Source organism: Salvelinus fontinalis, chromosome 38, assembly GCF_029448725.1.
Source record: "Salvelinus fontinalis isolate EN_2023a chromosome 38, ASM2944872v1, whole genome shotgun sequence".
Lineage (NCBI taxonomy): Eukaryota > Metazoa > Chordata > Actinopteri > Salmoniformes > Salmonidae > Salvelinus > Salvelinus fontinalis.
The window spans coordinates 30,773,672-30,793,343 of record NC_074702.1 but is presented as its reverse complement, the minus strand read 5'-3'; the positions used below and the strand labels follow the sequence as shown (position 1 = coordinate 30,793,343).

Sequence of the window (19,672 nt, the reverse complement as noted above, 5' to 3'; positions counted from 1 at the left end):
GTACAATATGCATATTATTATTATTATTGGATAGAAAACAGTCTATAGTTTCTATAGGAGTTGAAATTTTGTCTCTAAGTGGAACAGAACCCATTCTACAGCAATTTCCCTGACATGGAGTCAGATTTCAGAAATTTTGGCCACTGTTCTGGAGTCAGTTTTAAAGCCAATGTTATTCCTATGAGTATACGGACACTGCTTACGTCTTCCCCTGGATGCCTTTACGTGATGACGATTTGAATGGGGTCGATTGCGCGTTCACAGGCACTATAAATTAAAAAACCCTGTAGCTAGTAAGTCTTTTGCAGCTGCGTCATGCGCGTGGAGGACACCGACCCGCACCTGTTCCAAGCATTAGTGTTGGGAGTAATCTTTCTCCGGTCATGTTAAGACTCGTTATAGGAGTTAAAAACATCATAAGGTAGTTAATTTAAAGCGTTTTATAGCAATTTATATCCGTTTAGTGCGATTTTGGGACATTTATTTCTGAAACGCTGTGAATCGCTGGGCACGCTTCCAGTTCATGCTGAACGCAGTTGGCATTTCCACATGGCAAGAGGACAGCTTTCCACCAAAAGACGATTAGACCCAAGAAAGGATCCTTTGCCCAAGATACTGATGGAAGAACAGCTCAAAGTAGGACATTTTTATTATGATAAACCGTGTTTGTCGAAAAATGTTAGTGGCTTAGGACGCCATGTTTTTTGACGTAGCTTCGCTTGGCGCAAACTGTATTGAAAAGTAAGGATAATTTAAAAAATGTAATTCCGCGATTGTATTAAGAATTAAATTGTCTATCAATCCCTGTCCACCCTATATTTTTTAGTCACGTTTATGAGTATTTATGTATACGAGTAGATCACTGTCTAATATGGCGCACGGACATTTTCTCACCAGCTGGGCTACTTTCCCCATTGTCTAACCATGATTTTGGTGGCTAAATATGCACATTTTCGAACAAACTGTATATGCATGTTGTAATGTGATGTTACAGGGGTGTCATCTGAAGAATTCTGAGAAGGTTAGTGAAAAAAATAATATATTTTGGCGATGTTTACGTTATCGCTCACTTTGGCTAGAATTAATGCTGGGGTAATGTTTGCACATGTGCTATGCTAATATAACGATTTATTGTGTTTTCGCTGTAAGACACTTAGAAAATCTGAAATATTGTCTGTTTTCACAGGATCTGTGTCTTTCGATTAGTGTATGCTGTGTATTTTTACGAAATGTTTGATGATTAGTAAGTAGGTAAACACGTTGCTCTATGTAGTTATTCTAGTCCATTTGTGACGGTGGGTGCAATTGTAACCTATGCCATCTACCTGAAAAATGCACATTTTTCTAACAAAACCTATCCCATACCATAAATATGTTATCAGACTGTCATCTGATGAGTTTTTTTCTTGGTTAGGGGCTATAAATATCTTAGTTTAGCCGAATTGGTGATAGCTACTGGTGTTGGTGGACAAATAAAAGATGGTGGATTATGCTAATGTGTTTTTAGGTAATAGATTTACATCTTTACATATTGTGTCTTCCCTGTAAAACATTTAAAAAATCGGACATGTTGGCTGGATTCACAAGATCTGTGTCTTTCATTAGCTTTATTGGACTTTAATGTGTGAAAGTTAAATATTTAAAAAAAAAATTTTTTTTTGAATTTCGCGGCTCTGCCTTTTCAGTGGGGGTGGGGGGGGAGTGCCGCTAGCGGCACCCTCATCCTAGACAGGTTAAATTTAACCAGGTAGGCCAGGTGAGAACAAGTTCTCATTTACAACTGCATCCTGGCCAAGATAAAGCAAAGCAGTGCGACACAAACAACAACACAGAGTTACACATCGAATAAACAAACGTACAGTTAATAACACAATAGAAAAAAATCTATATACAGTGTGTGCAAATGAGGTAAGATTAGGGAGGTAAGGCAATAAATAGGCCGTAGTGGCGAAGCAATTACAATTTAGCAATTAAACACTGGAGTGAAAGATGTGTAGGAGATGAATGTGCAAGTAGAGATACTGGGGTGCAAAGGAGAAAAAAATAATAATAATGGGGATGAGGTAGTTGGATGGGCTATTTACAGATGGGCTACGTACAAGTGCAATGATCTGTGAGCTGCTCTGACAGCTGATGTTTAAAGTTAGTGAGGGAGATGAGTCTCCAGCTTTAGTGATTTTTGCAATTCGTTCCAGTCATTGGCAACAGAGAACTGGAAGGAAAGGCGGCCAAAGGAGGAATAGGCTTTGGTGGTAACCAGTGAAATATACCTGCTGGAGCGCGTGCTACGGGTGGGTGCTGCTATGGTGACCAGTGAGCTGAGATATGTCAGGGCTTTACCTAGCAGAGACTTGTAGATGACCTGGAGCCAGTGGGTTTGGCAACGAGTATGAAGCGAGGGCCAGCCAACGAGAGCATACAGGTCGCAGTGGTGGTAGTATATGGGGCTTTGGTGACAAAACGGATGGCACTGTGATAGACCGCATCCAATTTGCTGAGTAGAGTGTTGGAGGCTATTTGTAAATGATATCGCCGAAGTCAAGGATCAGGAGGATAGTCAGTTTTACGAGGGTATGTTTGGCAGCATGAGTGAAGGATGCTTTGTTGCGAAATAGGAAGTCGATTCTAGATTTAATTTTGGATTCGAGATGCTTAATGTGAGCCTGGAAGGAGAGTTTACAGTATAACCAGACACCTAGGTATTTGTAGTTGTCCACATGTTCTAAGTCAGAACTATCCAGAGTAGTGATGCTGGACGGGCGTGCAGGTCGGGCAGCGATCGGTTGAAGAGCATGCATTTAGTTTTACTTGCATTTAAGAGCGAAGCTCGCCTGTAGGTTAGTTAACAGTGTCCAAAGAAGGGCCAGAAGTAAACAGAATGGTGTTGTTTGCGTAGAGGTGGATCAGAGAATCTCCAGCAGCAAGAGCGACATCATTGATGTATACAGAGAAAAGAGTCGGACCGAGAGTTGAACCCTGTGGCACCCCCATAGAGACTGCCAGAGGTCAAGGCAACAGGCCCTCCGATTTGACACACTGAACTCTGTCAGAGAAGTAGTTGGTGAACCAGGCGAGGCAGTCATTTGAGAAACCAAGGCTATTCAGTCTGCCGATAAGAATGTGGTGACTGACAGAGTCGAAAGCCTTGGCCAGGTCGATGAATACGGCTGCACAGTATTGTCTTTTATCGATGGCGGTTATGATAGAATTTAGGACCTTGAGCGTGGCTGAGGTGCACCCATTACCAGCTCGGAAACCAGATTGCAGAGCGGAGAAGGTACGGTGTGATCGAAATGGTCGGTCATCTGTTTGTTAACCTGTCAGGGAACGGGGAACCCCTCGCCAACAGCCAGTGAAATTGCAGGGCGCGAAATTCAAACAGCAGCAATCTCATAATTCAAATTTCTCAAACATACAAGTATTAGACACCATTTTAAAGATAAACTTCTCATTAATCCAACCACATTGTCTGATTTCAAAAAGGCTTTTCGGCAAAAGCACAACATATCATTATGTTAGGTCAGCACCTAGTCACAGAAAGCATACAGCCATTTTCCAACCAAATAGAGTCACAAAAAGCAGAAAGAGATAAAATTAATCACTAACCTTTGATATTCTTCATCAGATGACACTCCCGGGACAACATGTTACACAATACATGTATGTTTTGTTCAATCAAGTTCATATTTATATCCAAAAACCTCAATTTACATTTGGCTTTGCCTCCAAAACATCTCGTGAATTTGCATAGAGGCACATCAATTTACAGAAATACTCATAATAAACATTAATAAAAGATACAAGTGCTATGCACAGAATTATAGATATACTTCTCCTTAATACAACCGCTTTGTCAGATTTCAAAAAAGCTTTACGGAAAAAGCAAACCATGCAATAATCTGAGTACGGCGCTCAGAGGCCAAAACAAGCCAAACAGATACCCGCCATGTTGTGGAGTCAACAGAAGTCAGAAATAGCATTATAAATATTCACTTACCTTTGATGATCGTCATCAGAATGCACTCCAAGGAATCCCAGTTCAACAATAAATGTTTGTTTAGTTCGAGAAAGTCCATAATTTATGTCCAAATACCTCGTTGTTGTTCGTGCCTTGAGTTCACAAATCCAAATTCATGATGCGCGATCACTAGGTCCAGACGAAAAGTCAAAAATTTCCGTTACAGTCCGTAGAAACATGTCAAACGATGTATAGAATCAATCTTTAGGATGTTTTTAACATAAATCTTCAATAATGTTCCAACCGGAGAATTCCTTTCTCTTTAGAATTGCAATGAAACTCAGGTCGCTCTCACGTGTGCACGCGTGATCAGCTCATGGCACTCTGGCCTGTTACTCAATCAGCTCTCATTCGCCCCCACTTCACAGTAGAAGCCTCAAACAAGGTTCTAAAGATAGTTGACATCTAGTGGAAGCCTTAGGAAGTGTATTATTTACCCCATAGACACTGTATATTCGCTAGGCAATGAGTTGAAAAACTCCAAACCTCAGATTTCCCACTTCCTGGTTGGATTTTTTTCAGGTGTTCACTTGTCATGAGTTATGTTATACTCACAGACATCATTCAAACAGTTTTAGAAACTTCAGAGTGTTTTCTATCCAATACTACTAATAATATGCATATATTAGCATCTGAGCCTGAGTAGCAGGATGTTTACTCTGGGCACGCTTTTCATCCGAACGTGAAAATGCTGCCCCCTAGCCCAAACAGGTTAACTTCGCTTTCAAAGACCTTAGAAAGGCAGGGTAAAATAGATATAGGTCTGTAACAGTTTGGGTCTAGAGTGTCTCCCCATTTGAAGAAGGGGATGACCGCGGCAGCTTTCCAATCTCAGACGATACGAAAGAGAGATTAAACAGGCTAGTCATAGGGGTTTCAACAATTGCAGAGGATAACTTTAGAAAGAGAGGGTCCAGATTGTCTATTCCAGCTGATTTGTAGGGGGCCAGATTTTGCAACTCTTTCAGAACATCAGCTATCTGGATTTGGGTGAAGGAGAAATGGGGGAGGTTTGGGCAAGTTGCTGTGGGGGGTGCAGGGCTGTTGACCGGGGTATGGGTAGCCAGGTGGAAAGCATGGCCAGCCTTGGAAAAATTGTTATTTAAATTCTCAATTATCGTGGATTTATCGGTGGTGACAGTGTTTCCTAGCCTCAGTGCAGTGGGCAGCTGGGAGGAGGTTATCTTATTCACCATGGACTTTACAGTGTCCCAGAACTTTTTGGAGTTTGTGCTACAGGATGCAAATTTCTGTTTGAAAAAGCTAGCCTTTGCTTTCCTGCCTGTGTATATTGGTTCCTAACTTCCCTGAAAAGTTGCATATCGCGGGGGCTATTCAATGCTAATGCAGTACGCCACAGGATGTTTTTGTGCTGGTCAAGGGCAGTCAGGTCTGGAGTGAACCAAGGGCTATATTTGGTCCTGGTTCTACATTTTTTGAATGGGGCATGCTTATTTAAGATGGTGAGGAAAGCACTTTTAAAGAATAACCAGTCATCCTCTACTGACGGAATGAGGTCAATATCCTTCCAGGATATCCAGGCCAGGTTGACTAGAAAGGCCTGCTCGCTGAAGTGTTTTAGGGAGCGCTTGAGAGTGATGAGTGGTGGTCGTTTGACCACAGACCCATTACGGACGCAGGCAATGAGGCAGTGATCGCTGAGATCCTGGTTGAAAACAGCAGAGGTGCATTTAGATGGCAGGTTGGTCAGGATGATATCTATGAGGCTGCCCGTGTTTACAGATTTGGGGTTGTACCTGGTAGGTTCATTAATAATTTGTGTGAGATTGAGGGCATCTAGCTTAGATAGTATAACGGCCAGGGTGTTAAGCATGTCCCAGTTTAGGTCACCTAACAGTATGAGCTCTGAAGATAGATGGGGGCAATCAATTCACATATGGTGCCCAGGGCACAGCTGGGGGCAGAAGGTAGTCTATAACAAGCGGCAACGGTGAGAGACTCATTTCTGGAAAGATGGAATTTTAGAAGCAGAAGCTCGAATTGTTTGGGCACAGACCTGGATAGTATGACAGAACTCTGCAGGCTCTCTCTGCAGTAGAATGCAACTCCGCCCCCTTTGGCAGTTCTATCTTGTCGGAAAATGTTATAGTTAGGGATGGAAATTTCAGGATTTTTGGTGGCCTTCCTAAGCCAGGATTCAGACACGGCTAGGACATCCGGGTTGGCAGAGTGTGCTAAAGCAGTGAGTAAAACAAACTTAGGGAGGAGGCTTCTAATGTTAACATGCATGAAACCAATGCTTTTACAGTTACAGAAGTCAACAAATGAGAGCGCCTGGGGAGTAGGAGTGGAGCTAGGCACTGCGGACCCTGGATTAACCTCTACATCACCAGAGAAACAGAGGAGAAGTAGGATAAGGGTACGGCTAAAGGCTATAAGACCAGGCTATTTAGACCAGGTGAGGTTATTTAGACCAGGTAAAGGCTATTTAGATCAGGTGAGGTCACCACATGTGTGGGAGGTGAAACAAAAGGGCTAGCTAAAGCATATTGAGCAGGGCTGAAGACTCTACAGTGAAATAAGACAATAATCACTAACCAAAACAGCAATGGACGAGACAGGCATGTGTAGCCGAGTGATCATCTTTCACTGCTATGCGGATGACACACAGCTGTACATTTCAATGAAACATGGTGAAGCCCCAAAATTGCCCTCGCTAGAAGCCTGTGTTTCAGACATAAGGAAGTGGATGGCTGAAAACTTTCTACTTTTAAACTCGGACAAAACAGAGATGCTTGTTCTAGGTCCCAAGAAACAAAGAGATCTTCTGTTAAATCTGACAATTCATCTTGATGGTTGTAAAGTCGTCTCAAATAAAACTGTGAAGGACCTCGGCGTTACTCTTGACCCTGATCTCTCTTTTGACGAACATATCAAGACTGTTTCAAGGACAGCTTTTTTTCCATCTACGTAACATTGCAAAAATCAGAAATGTTCTGTCCAAAAATGATGCAGAAAAATTTATCCATGCATTTGTTACTTCTAGGTTAGACTACTGCAATGCTCTACTTTCCGGCTACCCGGATAAAGCACTAAATAAACTTCAGTTAGTGCTAAATACGGCTGCTAGAATCCTGACTAGAACCAAGAAATTTGATCATATTACTCCAGTGCTAGCTTCCCTACACTGGCTTCCTGTTAAGGCAAGGGCTGATTTCAAGGTTTTACTGTTAACCTATAAAGCGTTACATGGGCTTGCTCCTACCTATCTTTCCGAGTTGGTCCTGCCGTACATACCAATACGTACGCTACGGTCACAAGACGCAGGCCTCCTAATTGTCCCTAAAATTTCTAAGCAAACAGCGGGAGGCAGGGCTTTCTCCTATAGATCTCCATTTTTATGGAACAGTCTGCCTACCCATGTGAGAGACGCAGACTCGGTCTCAACCTTTAAGTCTCTACTGAAGACTTATCTCTTCAGTAGGTCATATGATTGAGTGTAGTCTGGCCCAAGAGTGTGAAGGTGAACGGAAAGGCTCTGGAGCAACGAACCGCCCTTGCTGTCTCTGCCGGGCCGGTTCCCCTCTCTCCACTGGGATTCTCTGCCTCTAACCCTGTTACTGGGGCTGAGTCACTGGCTTGCTGGTGCTCTTTCATGCCGTCCCAAGGAGGGGTGCGTCACTTGAGTGGGTTGAGTTACTGACGTGAACTTCCTGTCTGGGTTGGCGCCCCCCCCTTGGTTGTGCTGTGGTGGAGACCTTTGTGGGCTATACTCGGCCTTGTCTCAGGATTGTAAGTTGGTGGTTGAGGATATCCCTCTAGTGGTGTGGGGGCTGTGCTTTGGCAGAGTGGGTGGGGTTATATCCTTCCTGTTTGGCCCTGTCCGGGGGTTTCTTCGGATGGGGCCACAGTGTCTCCTGACCGCTCCTGTCTCAGCCTCCAGTATTTATGCTGCAGTAGTTTATGTGTCGGGGGGCTAGGGTCAGTTGGTTATACCTGGAGTACTTCTCCTGTCTTATCCAGTGTCCTGTGTGAATTTAAGTATGCTCTCTCTAATTCTCTCGTTCTCTCTTTCTCTCTGAGAACCTGAGCCCTAGGACCATACGTCAGGACTACCGGGCATGCTGACACCTTGCTGTCCCCAGTCCGCCCGGCCTTGCTGCTATTCCAGTTTCAACTGTTCTGCCTGCGGTTACGAAACCCCTACCTGTCCCAGACCTGCTGTTTTCAACTCTTAATGATCGGCTATGAAAAGCCAACTGAGATTTATTCCTGATTATTATTTGACCATGCTTGTCATTTATGAACATTTTGAAAATCTTGGCTCTCTCTAATTTTCTCCTTCTCTCGGAGGACCTGGGCCCTAGGACCATACGTCGGGACTACCGGCCGTGGTGACTCCTTGCTGCCCCCAGTCCGCCTGGCCTTGCTGCTATTCCAGTTTCAACTCTTCTGCCTGCGGTTATGGAACCCCTACCTGTCCCAGACCTGCTGTTTTCAACTCTTAATGATCAGCTATGAAAAGCCAACTGAAAATTATTCATGATTATTATTTGACCATGCTTGTCACTTATGAACATCTTGGCATAGTTCTGTTATAATCTCCACCCGGCACAGCCAGAAGAGGACTGGCCACCCCTCATAGCCTGGTTCCTCTCTAGGTTTCTTCCTAGGTTTTGGCCTTTCTAGGGAGTTTTTCCTAGCCACCGTGCTTCTACACCTGCATTACTAGCTGTTTGGGGTTTTAGGCTGGGTTTCTGTACAGCACTTCGAGATATTAGCTGATGTACGAAGGGCTATATAAAATAAAATTGATTGATTGATTGAAAATTGATTGATCATAGGGACCAGTGGGAAGCTAGGAGAGCTGGAGACATGGCGATTCAGACAGCTAGCAGGCTGGGGATAGCAAGAAGGGCCTTAGGGGGACGTTGTGACGGAAGAAGTCTGTTGTAGCCCCCTTGGACGGTTACGTCGGCAGACCAGACATGTTGGATCGGCAGGGCTCCGTGTAGGCAGTAAAAGGGTCCAGGTCAATTGGCAAAATAGGTATTGTAGCCCAAGAAAATGGCTTCAGCTAACAGTCCGATATGCTCTAGACAGCTAGCGGACCGCAGCTAGCAGGCTAGCGGATGGGCCTTCAGGGGATGTCGCAACGGAGGAGCCTGTAGCAGTGGCTAACTGACTACTAGTTAGTTAGCTGGCTAGCTGCTGTTGGGGTTTCTGGTTCTAAAGTACAGAAAATAGCAGATCCATACCACATTGGGTGATGCGGGTTGAAGGAGATTATGTTGAAACGGAGGTTAAAAATATACGAAGGGTAAAAAAAGATATATATGCACGGGACACGACAAGACAAAGAAACTGAACTGCCACGCCATCTTGGAAACATGTATTCCTGAATTTATTTAGGCTTGCCATAACAAAGGGGTTGAATACTTATAGACTCAAGACATTTCAACCTTCACATTTGTACTTGTAAACATTTTGAAAAACATAATTCCATTTTGACATTATGGGTTATTGTGTGTAGGCCAGTGACCAAAAATCTCAATTTAATCTATTTTAAATTCAGACTGTAAAACAACAAAATGTGGAAAAAGTCAAGGGGTGTGAATACTTTCTGAAGGCACTGAATTTTGAGGCCCTAACTGCCCGTTTTCTAGCCCACAAATTGATTTTGACAAACAAATCTATGAAATTACATGAGGAATATATCAATATTGTGGTGTTTTGGGGGAGTGTAAGGTTTCCGAGGCGAGTACTAGGCACCCAAAGTGCCAGATCACGACACGTTACCCCTGCTCCAAAAAGAGTTACAAGAAGTGCACGACTCCAACACCGTCGTTAAGTTTGCTGATGAAAACAGTGGCAGGCCTGATCACCGACGACAAGACAGCCTATAGGGAGGAGGTCAGACACCTGGCAGTGTGGTGCCAGGAGAAAAACCTCTCCCTCAACGTCCGCAAGACAAAGGAGCTGATCATGGACTACAGGAAATGGAGGGCTGAGCACACCACCATTCACATCGATGGTGCTGTAGCGGAGCGGGTCGAGAGCTTAAAGTTCCTCAGTGTCCACATCACTAAGGATCTATCATGGTCCACACAAACCAACACCGTCGTGAAGAGGGCAGGACTACGCCTCTTCCCCCTCAGGAGGCTGAAAAGATATTCAAAGTTCTACAGCTGCACCATTGAGAGCATCTTGACTGGCTGCATCACAGCTTGGTATGGCAACTGCTTGTCATCCGATCGCAAGGCAATACAGAGGGTAGTGGGTATGACCCAGTACATCACTGGGACCGAGCTCACTGCCATCCAGGACCTCTATACCAGGTGGTGTTAGTGGAAGGCTCTAAAAATTGTCCAAGATTCCAGAGATTCTATGTTACCGCACGGCAAGCAGTACTGATGCACCAAGTCTGGAACCAACAGGACCCTGAACAGCTGCTACCCCTAAGCCATAAGACTGATAAATATACTGAACAAAAATATACACAAAACATGTAAAGTTGTTTCATGAGCTGAAATAAAAGATCCCAGAAATGTTCCATACACACAAAAGCTTATTTCTTCAAATGTGTTTATATCCCTATTAGTAAACATTTCTCCTTTGCCAAGACAATCCATCCACCTGACAGATGTGGCATATCAAGAAGCTGATTAAACAGCAAGATCATTACACAGGTGCACCTTGTGCTTGGGGAAAACAAAAGGTCACTAAAATGTGCAGTTTTGTCACAACGCCACAGATGTCTGAGCGTGAAATTGGTATGCTCACTGCAAGAATTTCCATATGAGCTGTTGCCACAGTATTGAATGTTCATTTCTCTACCATAAACTGCCTCCAAAGTTGTTTTAGAGAATTTGGCAGTTCGTCCAACCGGCCTCACAACCGCACACCACGTGTAACCACGCCAGCACATGACCTCAACATCCAACATATTTACCTGTAGGATCGTCTGAGGGAGGGGTGGGGTTGCTGAGGAGTATTTCTGTCTGTAATAAAGCCCTTTTATGGGGAAAAACTCATGCTGATTGGCTGGGCCTGGCTCCCATGTGGGTGGGCCTGGCTGCCAAGTGGGTGGGCCTACGCCCGCCAAGGCCCACCCATGGCCGGTCTCTCTGACAGAGCTCCAGAGTACCTCTGTGGAGATGGGAGAACTTTGCAAAAGGTCAACCATCTCTGCAGCATTCCACCAATCAGACCTTTATGGTAGAGTGGCCAGGAGGAAGCCAGTCCTCAGTAAAAGGCACGACAGCTCGCTTGGAGTTTGCCAAAAGGCACCTAAAGACTCTCAGACCATGAGAAACAAGATTCTCTGGTCTGATGAAACCAAGATCGAAGTCTTTGGCCTGAATGCCAAGCATCACGTCTGGAGGAAACCTGGCAGGGACTAGTCAGGATTGAGAGAAAGATGAAAGGAGCAAAGTACTGAGAGATCCTTTATGAAAACCTGCTCCAGAGCGCTCAGGACCTCAGACTGGGACAACGACCCTAAGAACACAGCCAAGACAATGCAGGAGTGGCTTCGGGACAAGTCTCTGAAAGTCCTTGAGTGGCCCAGCCAGAGCCCAGACTTGAACACGATCAAGCATCTCTGGAGAGACCTGACAGAGCTTGAGAGGATCTGCAGAGAAGAATGGGAGAAACTCCACAAATACAGGTGTGGCAAGCTTGTAGCGTCATAACTAAAAAGTCTTGATGCTGTAATCGCTGCCAAAGGTGCTTCAACAAAGTACTGAGTGAAGGCTCTGAATACTAATGTAAATGTGGTATTTCAGTTTTTAATAAAATCAGCAAAAAAATTGAAAAAACAGTTTTTCCTTTGTCATTATGCGGTATTGTATGTAGATTGATGAGGTAAAAAAATGTGGAAATAGTCAAGGGTTCTGAACACTTTCCAAAGGCACTGTATGTATGCATGTATGTGTGTATGTGTGTATGTATGTATGTATGTATGTATGTATGTATGTATGTATGTATAGTACCAGTCAAAAGTTGACACACCTACTCATTTAAGGTTTTTCTTTATTTTTTGTATTTTCTACATTGTAGAATAATAGTGAAGACATCAAAACTATGAAATAACACATATGGAATCTTGTAGTAACCAAAAAAGGGTATTATATATTTTAGATTCTTCAAAGTAGCCACCCTTTGCCTTGACAGCTTTGCACACTCTTGGCATTCTCTCAACCAGCTTCACCTGGAAAGCATTTCAATTAACAGGTGTGCCTTGTTAAATGTTGTGACTATTTTGACCAATCAAAAACGATGCATACATTATATGACTGCTTGAGTGGACAGTCTCCCATTGGACTACCAGTGAAAAAGGTGTAAACTGAACGGGAAGGTGCTAACAAGTGTATGGTCGCTCTCTTTCTAAGTAACAGGACTACATGTATTCAATGTCTTCGCAGCATAACACAGGCCTAATCATATCTCCAGCAGTATCCTTATGAGCGCAGGTTGGTTCCCTGTTATTCTGTGCCTGTACAAAGGAAGTCGGTACTCCTTGATTCCACACTGAACTAATTCACCATTCATCATTTTCTAAGAGATTGATGCCCTTCCTTGCTTTCATGAGCAGAGAACTGGGACAAAACCAAATCAGTCATAGGCCTACTGTACAACCTGTTCTAGCAATCATGTTGCAGAGAAACTACAAACCATAGCAGTCAATATAAAATCTAGATTGTAGTATTTGCATGTTTTCTGCCAGACTGAGAATACAGTATATTAATTAATTTCCCCTTCTGCCACTAAATGTAGTCAAAATGGAACATGCTGCCCAACTGTAAATGTTGGCTTTGTGTATATCTTTGATGCCAGAAAACACTATACACCTCCATCACCTATATGTCTAGCCTACATCAAAGTTCACATCCTTCATATTATAATGCTACTTTTTCTTCAATGAATAAAATAAATCAAGAATGGAACCAAATTGACAAATCAAGTCCTTGGCTCCCAAGCATCTTGTGATGGATGGCTAGTGTTGTGGATCATTGTGTTGTGGAACATTGTGTACAAACAGATTATGCCTACTACAGCAGCACTAGAAATTGGTCTGATGTGAATCTTGATTTCATACATATGTACTTACTGTCATCTCCAAGTTTGGACGCGTGCTCATTTATCAATTCTTCACCAACATCCACGATTTGCTCACTGTTTCTGTGGTTATCCTCCCTCCACTTCCGCAGCTTGTCTCTCATTTCTGTGAACACAATTATCAAAAACATTACAATTATCAAAACCTGCTAAATAGCACAACGGTAGTGGATGGTAATGATCCTGAAGCAGCAGCCCTCTACTCGAGTAGGCAGTTCAGTGCACACTTTTTCTGGTTACTGGTCCAACTCTCTAAAACCTGGGCTACCTACTGATTCCTGACATACAGTGCCTTCAGAAAGTATTCACACCCCTTTTTCCACATTTTGTTGTGTGGAATTAAAATGGATTTGTCATTTTTTGTCTAACACTAATATATCTTGATTACATAAGTATTCAACCCCCTGAGTCAATACATGTTAGAATTACATTTGGCAGCAATTACAGCTGTGAGTTTTTCTGGGTAAGTCTCTAGAGCTTTACACACCTGGATTGTACAATTAGTTTGGCTGAGATAATGGATGGGCTGGACATGCCAGGAGAGGAGTTTGGATTGGTCTGCCATGTAGCATGCGTCTGTCTATAACGTGAGCTGTTCAGTATGTGATGGCAGTCCTTTCTACCGCGCCGTTTTTGAAAGATATAACCTTAGCCATCGAGAACTACAAACGTTTTGCTACTTTTCTCAACAACATCGATGCCCTGAATTTAGCGGGCGCTATCGACAGATCAGTTGGAAAAAGTGATGGGCTACTTTCTGCACACACCACGGTCAGTGTGAACCGGAGTGACTTGACACAACGCTGGCCAAACAAGGGGTGTGCTCGTAAATTCACTCTGGCTATGTGCTCCGACAGAATAACTGATGAATTTACGAACGCTCAACACCCGTTGAATATTGCCGGAGTAAGTAAACTTGGATGTGGATGTGGCTGGGGGAGGTGGTTATATCATTTCCTTCACATGACCCATCAATTTAGACAAGTGTGTCAGGAAAGTGTAACCTAATAATGATAACATATTAATTCAGTTTTTTTATCTGGAAACATTCTGTTTTTGATATTACTACTATGCAAGTAACCACTTCAATGTACCATTTACGCCTTCTGTATCCTGTGCATGTGACAAATAAACATAGATTTTATTTGATATAGCATGTGTTTACCACATGGCCTCACATGTACATCCTTAAAGAGATGGGTGGGGCTAAGGCTTCAGAGAGTGTGAACGATGCTGAATGGGTGTAGATAAAGAAGAGCTCGCCAGAAGGTGTACCAAAACATTCAAGGACCATTTCCTCAAAAGTGGGGCTACAAGTTTATCAACTTTCAAAGCAGAATTACTTTCCCATTGTTCCTCAACGCAGTGTATGATATAGCATTGTCTAGCTCTGAGTCTCTACTTTTAGTCAATGTAAAAAAAAAAACATTCTCAAATTTTGCTAAATAAGACTGAATCGAGGCGGTCGGTCACATATTTGGCCTTAGATTTTGCCTGTGCTTAAGCTCCATTCCGTTTCTTTTTTATCCTTAACGATTACACCCATAACATGATGCAGCCACCACTATGCTTGAAAGTATGGGGAGTGGTACTCAGTAATCTGTTGTATTGGATTTGCCTCAAACATAACACTTTGTATTCAGGACAAAAAGTGAATTGCTTTGCCACATTTTTTGCAGTATTACTTTAGTGCCTTGTTGAAAACAGGATGTATGTTTTGGAATAATTTTATTCTGTACAGGCTTCCTTCTTTTCACTCTGTCAATTAGCTTAGTATTGTGGAGTAATTGCAATGTTATTGATCCATCCTCAGTGTTCTATCACAGCCATTAAACTGTTTTAAAAAGTCACCACTTGCCTCATGGTGAGCGGTTTCCTTTCTCTCCAGGAACTGAGTTAGGAAGTATGCCACAGTCTTTGTAGTGACTGAGTGTACTGATACACGATTCAGAAGTGTAATTAATAACTTCACTATGCTCAAAGGATATTCAATTTCTGCTTTGTTCTCTTTTTACCCATCAATCAATAGGTCCCGTTCTTTGCGAGGCATTGGGAAACCTCCCTGGACTTTGTGGTTGAATCTGTAAGATAATTGTATATGTGGGGTACAGAGATGAGGTAGTCATCAGGATGTCATCCATTTTTACCTCAGAATGTCTATACCCAACACGATGACACAAGATCAATTGCTTAAAACAGATCAAAATCTTTGGGTTTGTACTATTGATTTTGTCATAAGCGCTGGGGTTCGCAGGACTTAGAATGCAGTTACCCCAAACGTTTGCCCCCTATTCTATTTATTTGAGAGCGTTATCGATGGATGTGATTAACAAAAAAAGTGTTGCATGGCTGTGTGCTTAGGGTCGTTGTTCTGTTGGAAGGTGAACCGTCGCCCCAGTCTGAGGTCCTGAGTGTTCTGGAGCAGATTTTCATCAAGGATCTCTCTGTACTTTGCTACGTTTATCTTTGCCTAGATCCTGACTAGTCTCCCAGTTCTTGCCGCTGAAAAAATCCCCAAAGGATGATGCTGCCAACACCATGCTTCACCATAGAGATGGTGCCAGCTTTCCTACAGACATGACACTTGGCATTCAGGCCAAAGAGTTCAATATTTGTTTCATCAGACCAGAGAATCTTGTTTCTCATGGTCTGAGAGTCTTTAGGTGCCTTTTGGCAAACTCCAAGCTTCCATCTATCTGGGCACTCTACCACAAAGGCCTGATTGGTGTAGTGCTGCAGAGATGGTTGTCCTTCTGGAAGATTCTCCCATCTCCACAGAGGAACTCTAGAGCTCTGTCAAAGTGACCATTGGGTTCTGGATCACCTCCCTGGCATTTTTTCGGTACCCTTACCCAGATCTGTACCTCGACACAATCCTGTCTCAGAGCTCTATGGACAATTGGAATGTTTTTTTCTGACATGCACTGTCAACCTTATATTGACAGGTCCACAAGTGGACTCCAATCAAGTTGTAGAAACATTGAGGATTATCAATGGAAACAGGATGCACCTGAGCTCAATTTCAAGTCTCATAGCTTAGGGTCTGAATACTTATGTAAATAAGGTATTTCTGTTATTTTTTAAATGAACTAACATTTCTAAACGTGTTTTCACTTTGTCATTATGGGGTATTGAGTGTAGATTGCTGAGGAATTTGTTTTATTTAATCAATTTCAGAACAAAGCTGTATTGTAACAAAATGTGGAAAAGGTCAAGGGGTCTGAATACTTCCCGATTTGGACACTTTAAAACGGTATTTTGGCATTGTCCTATTTATCAATATGTCTTGTCAACAGAAAACAGTAACAGCATAATTTTAAATGCCAGTTTTAGGAATTCAATTACATTTACAACATTAACGTCCAATGGTATTGTACAAAACTAATCAGTTAACTGTTGAGTCCAAAAACGTGCTGTGATTTATTTTGATGGTAGACAAGAAATCATCAAAACGGGTTTTCCCTGCCTATTAGTAGTGTCCATTGCAAGACCGTGTATTTTAGCAAGCCAGCTAAAGAGGCAGAACAACGACAGCAGGCAGCTAGCTAACGTAGTTATAATCAGATGACAGGCGTAAAGTACTTAAACTGGCTAGCTAGTTTAGCCTGCTGTGTATCCTTGCAAACTCACACATGCTGTGGACTGTTAGCTACGACAACAATAACAGATTAAGCAATTCTTAACGTTAGCTAGCTAACTTCGATAATTCAGAAATAAGAAATCTAGGCAGAAATAATGTGCTAGCTAAGTGGCTATCTCGTGTTAGCAAGCTGAAATAGCTAGCTAACAAGTCAGCAGCTGGCGTGATGAGATGGACATACGCAGCGACATTCGCCGAACGACAGCTAAACTGCACTACGTCGAATTATACAAGGATTTAGCAACACACCTTCAGTCATACAGTACATTATAACGTTTAATCGTCTGTGTTTACCTTCCCAGGTTACATCGTACATTTCTGACACCGACGCCATCGTTCTTGGCAGCACAGGTTGCTCGTCATTGAACTGGGTGTGGCTTGTTTCTGCTGACCCTTTGATCTCTGAGTAGTGTGACCACAAGTGACCATCAGTCTACAAGCTCGAGAATAGTCAAATAGTCATATTTTTGAGACATGTTCAATGTATTTTGTTCATTTCTATGGACTTAAATATTTCTGCTGCTTCCGTAGTTTTTTCCTGCTATTAATATGAGTGTAATAAAAATTGTCAAAGACTCCAGCGGTACCGGAGCATCAAGTCTAGGTCCAAGAGGCTTCTAAACAGCTTCTACCCCCAAGCCATAAGACTCCTGAACACCTAAACAAATGGCTACCCAGACTATTTTCATTGCCCCCCCCCCCCTTCTTTTACTGCTACTCTCTGTTGTTATCATCTATGCATAGTCACATTAATAACTCTACCTACATGTACATATTACCTCAACTAACCGGTGCCCCCGCACATTGACTCTGTACCCCCCTGTACATAGTCTCGCTATTGACTATTTTACTGCTGGTCTTTAATTACTTGTTACTTTTATTTCTTATTCTTATCTGTATTTTTTTTAACTGCATTGTTGGTTGGGACTCGTAAGTAAGAATTTCACTGTAAGATCTCCACCTGTTGTATTCCGTGCATGTGACTAATACAATTAGATTTATTATGATTGAGTGGTGGGGCGCAAACTGTCCATTTTTATTGACATGAAAATATTCATGGAAGTCAAATAATTTATGATTAACGGGAATGGTAAGAGAGGTAAGGACAACATGTTACTTTAAGCATGGCTTGCTCAAAGGCTGTGTTTTAATTGAGCAGGCAAAGCTATCATGGATGTTCACTTTGAGGCAGCTGTTCAATCACTGGGGTAATTGAATCTTACTATCTTATGCATTGATTGCATCAGGTACCTGTCTACTTAATTTAACAATTGACACTCAGAGCAGACCACAGTTTCAACACCTGCAAAATGTCACTTTAATCCCTGCGGAGAGGATCATAACAGACTGGTTAGCATAAGAGTTATGACAGCGCTGGATGTTGGACTAGATGTAAACAAAAGCAATGCATGTGTAACGGATGTGAAATGGCTAGCTAGTTAGCGGGTACGCGCTAGTAGCATTTCAATCAGTTACGTCACTTGCTCTGAGACTTTAAGTAGGGTTGCCCCTTGCTCTGCAAGGGCCGCCGTGGCCTTTGTGGAGCGATGGGTAACGACTGTGCTTCGTGGGCGACCGTTGTTGATGTGTGCAGAGGGTCCCAGGTTCGCGCCCGTGTCGGGGCGAGGGGACGCCGTAAAGTTATACTGTTACATTGATGCTGTTGACCCGGATCACTGGTTGCTGCGGAAAAGGAGGAGGTTGAAAGGGGGGTGAGTGTAACGGATGTGAAATGGCTAGCTAGTTAGCGGGTACGCGCTAGTAGCATTTCAATCAGTTACGTCACTTGCTCTGAGACTTTAAGTAGGGTTGCCCCTTGCTCTGCAAGGGCTGCGGCTTTTGTGGAGCGATGGGTAACGCTGCTTCGTGGGTGACTGTTGTTGATGTGTGCAGAGGGTCCCTGGTTCGCGCCCGTGTCGGGGCGAGGGGACGGTTTAAAGTTATACTGTTACACATGCACTTGCTCGGACCCTTTCCCCCATCATACCCAGGTATTAAATCTGACAATGCTGATTTACACATCGCCTCCAGCTATTATTCATGTAACTGGGCCTAAAATTACCCTGTTTCAACCAACCACAAAACAGGGCTTGAACCGTAACGCTAGCCCTCTCCAGAGGTTTAGGTCTCCGGGCTCTGCGATGCTGCTCACACTAAATGTATATTAATCATACACCTAGCATTCATGAGGCATGGTTAGATGTGTGGTTGTTACCAGGGAAGGCTGGAAAGGGGTCAGAGATGCTGTATAGTCTCATGCTTAGTTTTGTAATGTATTTTCTTCTGAGGTAGGTTAAGCAGACTGTCAGCAGAAGAATACTTGTGTGTTGAACGCACGTTTGAGATGCTTTGTTGTCCCTTTCTTTTCTTGATTTCCCTCTCAAGGGGCCTCTGACTGTCCCATGTCTCTGACTTTGTAAGTTACACGCCACACTCCACTACCACATTACACACTTGTTGAGGTGGACTCAGCACAAACTCACTTACAGAAACATTTCAGAATCCTGATGTCATCCCTTGTACCGCTCACTGCACTGTAGATACTTTGTTAATGTTCTATTGTCTGAGGTCAACAGGACTGTTTTTTTTACAGGACACTGCCATTGTAAAAAGGCAGAGCATGGTCATTATTGGGCAAGTACAAGTGTACAAGAGGACTATAAAATGTCATCATCTCTGTCAGGGATACAAAAAATAACATTATGTGCGGTTGAACTTACGTTCAGCTCAAACGATCCGTGGACTTGTAATTTTCAAGTCTGCACATGGCAGTCAGTTGATATGTGGTCGGGGTTTTGCTGGAAACCAAAATACTGAGGCGACCACATTAAAACAAGCAAACACTGTCCTTCAGGGTAAAGGGCTTTCCCTTCTCTGCCAGGGTGCTGTTAAAGGCCAGGGCCCTGCTCTCTTCCCGACCCGCACCAACGACC

The 19,672-nt window shown here is 43.1% G+C and overlaps 1 protein-coding gene across 1 annotated transcript in view; it reads right to left on the bottom strand.

Annotated features, from left to right (window-relative positions):
• LOC129837205 (ER membrane protein complex subunit 2) overlaps window positions 1-17,142 on the bottom strand; it is a 59,052-nt gene extending 41,910 nt beyond the window's left edge. Inside the window, exons 1-2 of the mRNA XM_055903181.1 lie at window positions 17,034-17,142; window positions 13,092-13,205 (exon numbers count right to left, since the gene is read on the bottom strand). Coding sequence (XP_055759156.1) covers window positions 13,092-13,205; window positions 17,034-17,073 — 154 coding nt within the window. The 5' untranslated portion in view covers window positions 17,074-17,142. The remainder of the gene's footprint in view (window positions 1-13,091; window positions 13,206-17,033) is intronic.
• Window positions 17,143-19,672: the final 2,530 nt, after the last annotated feature.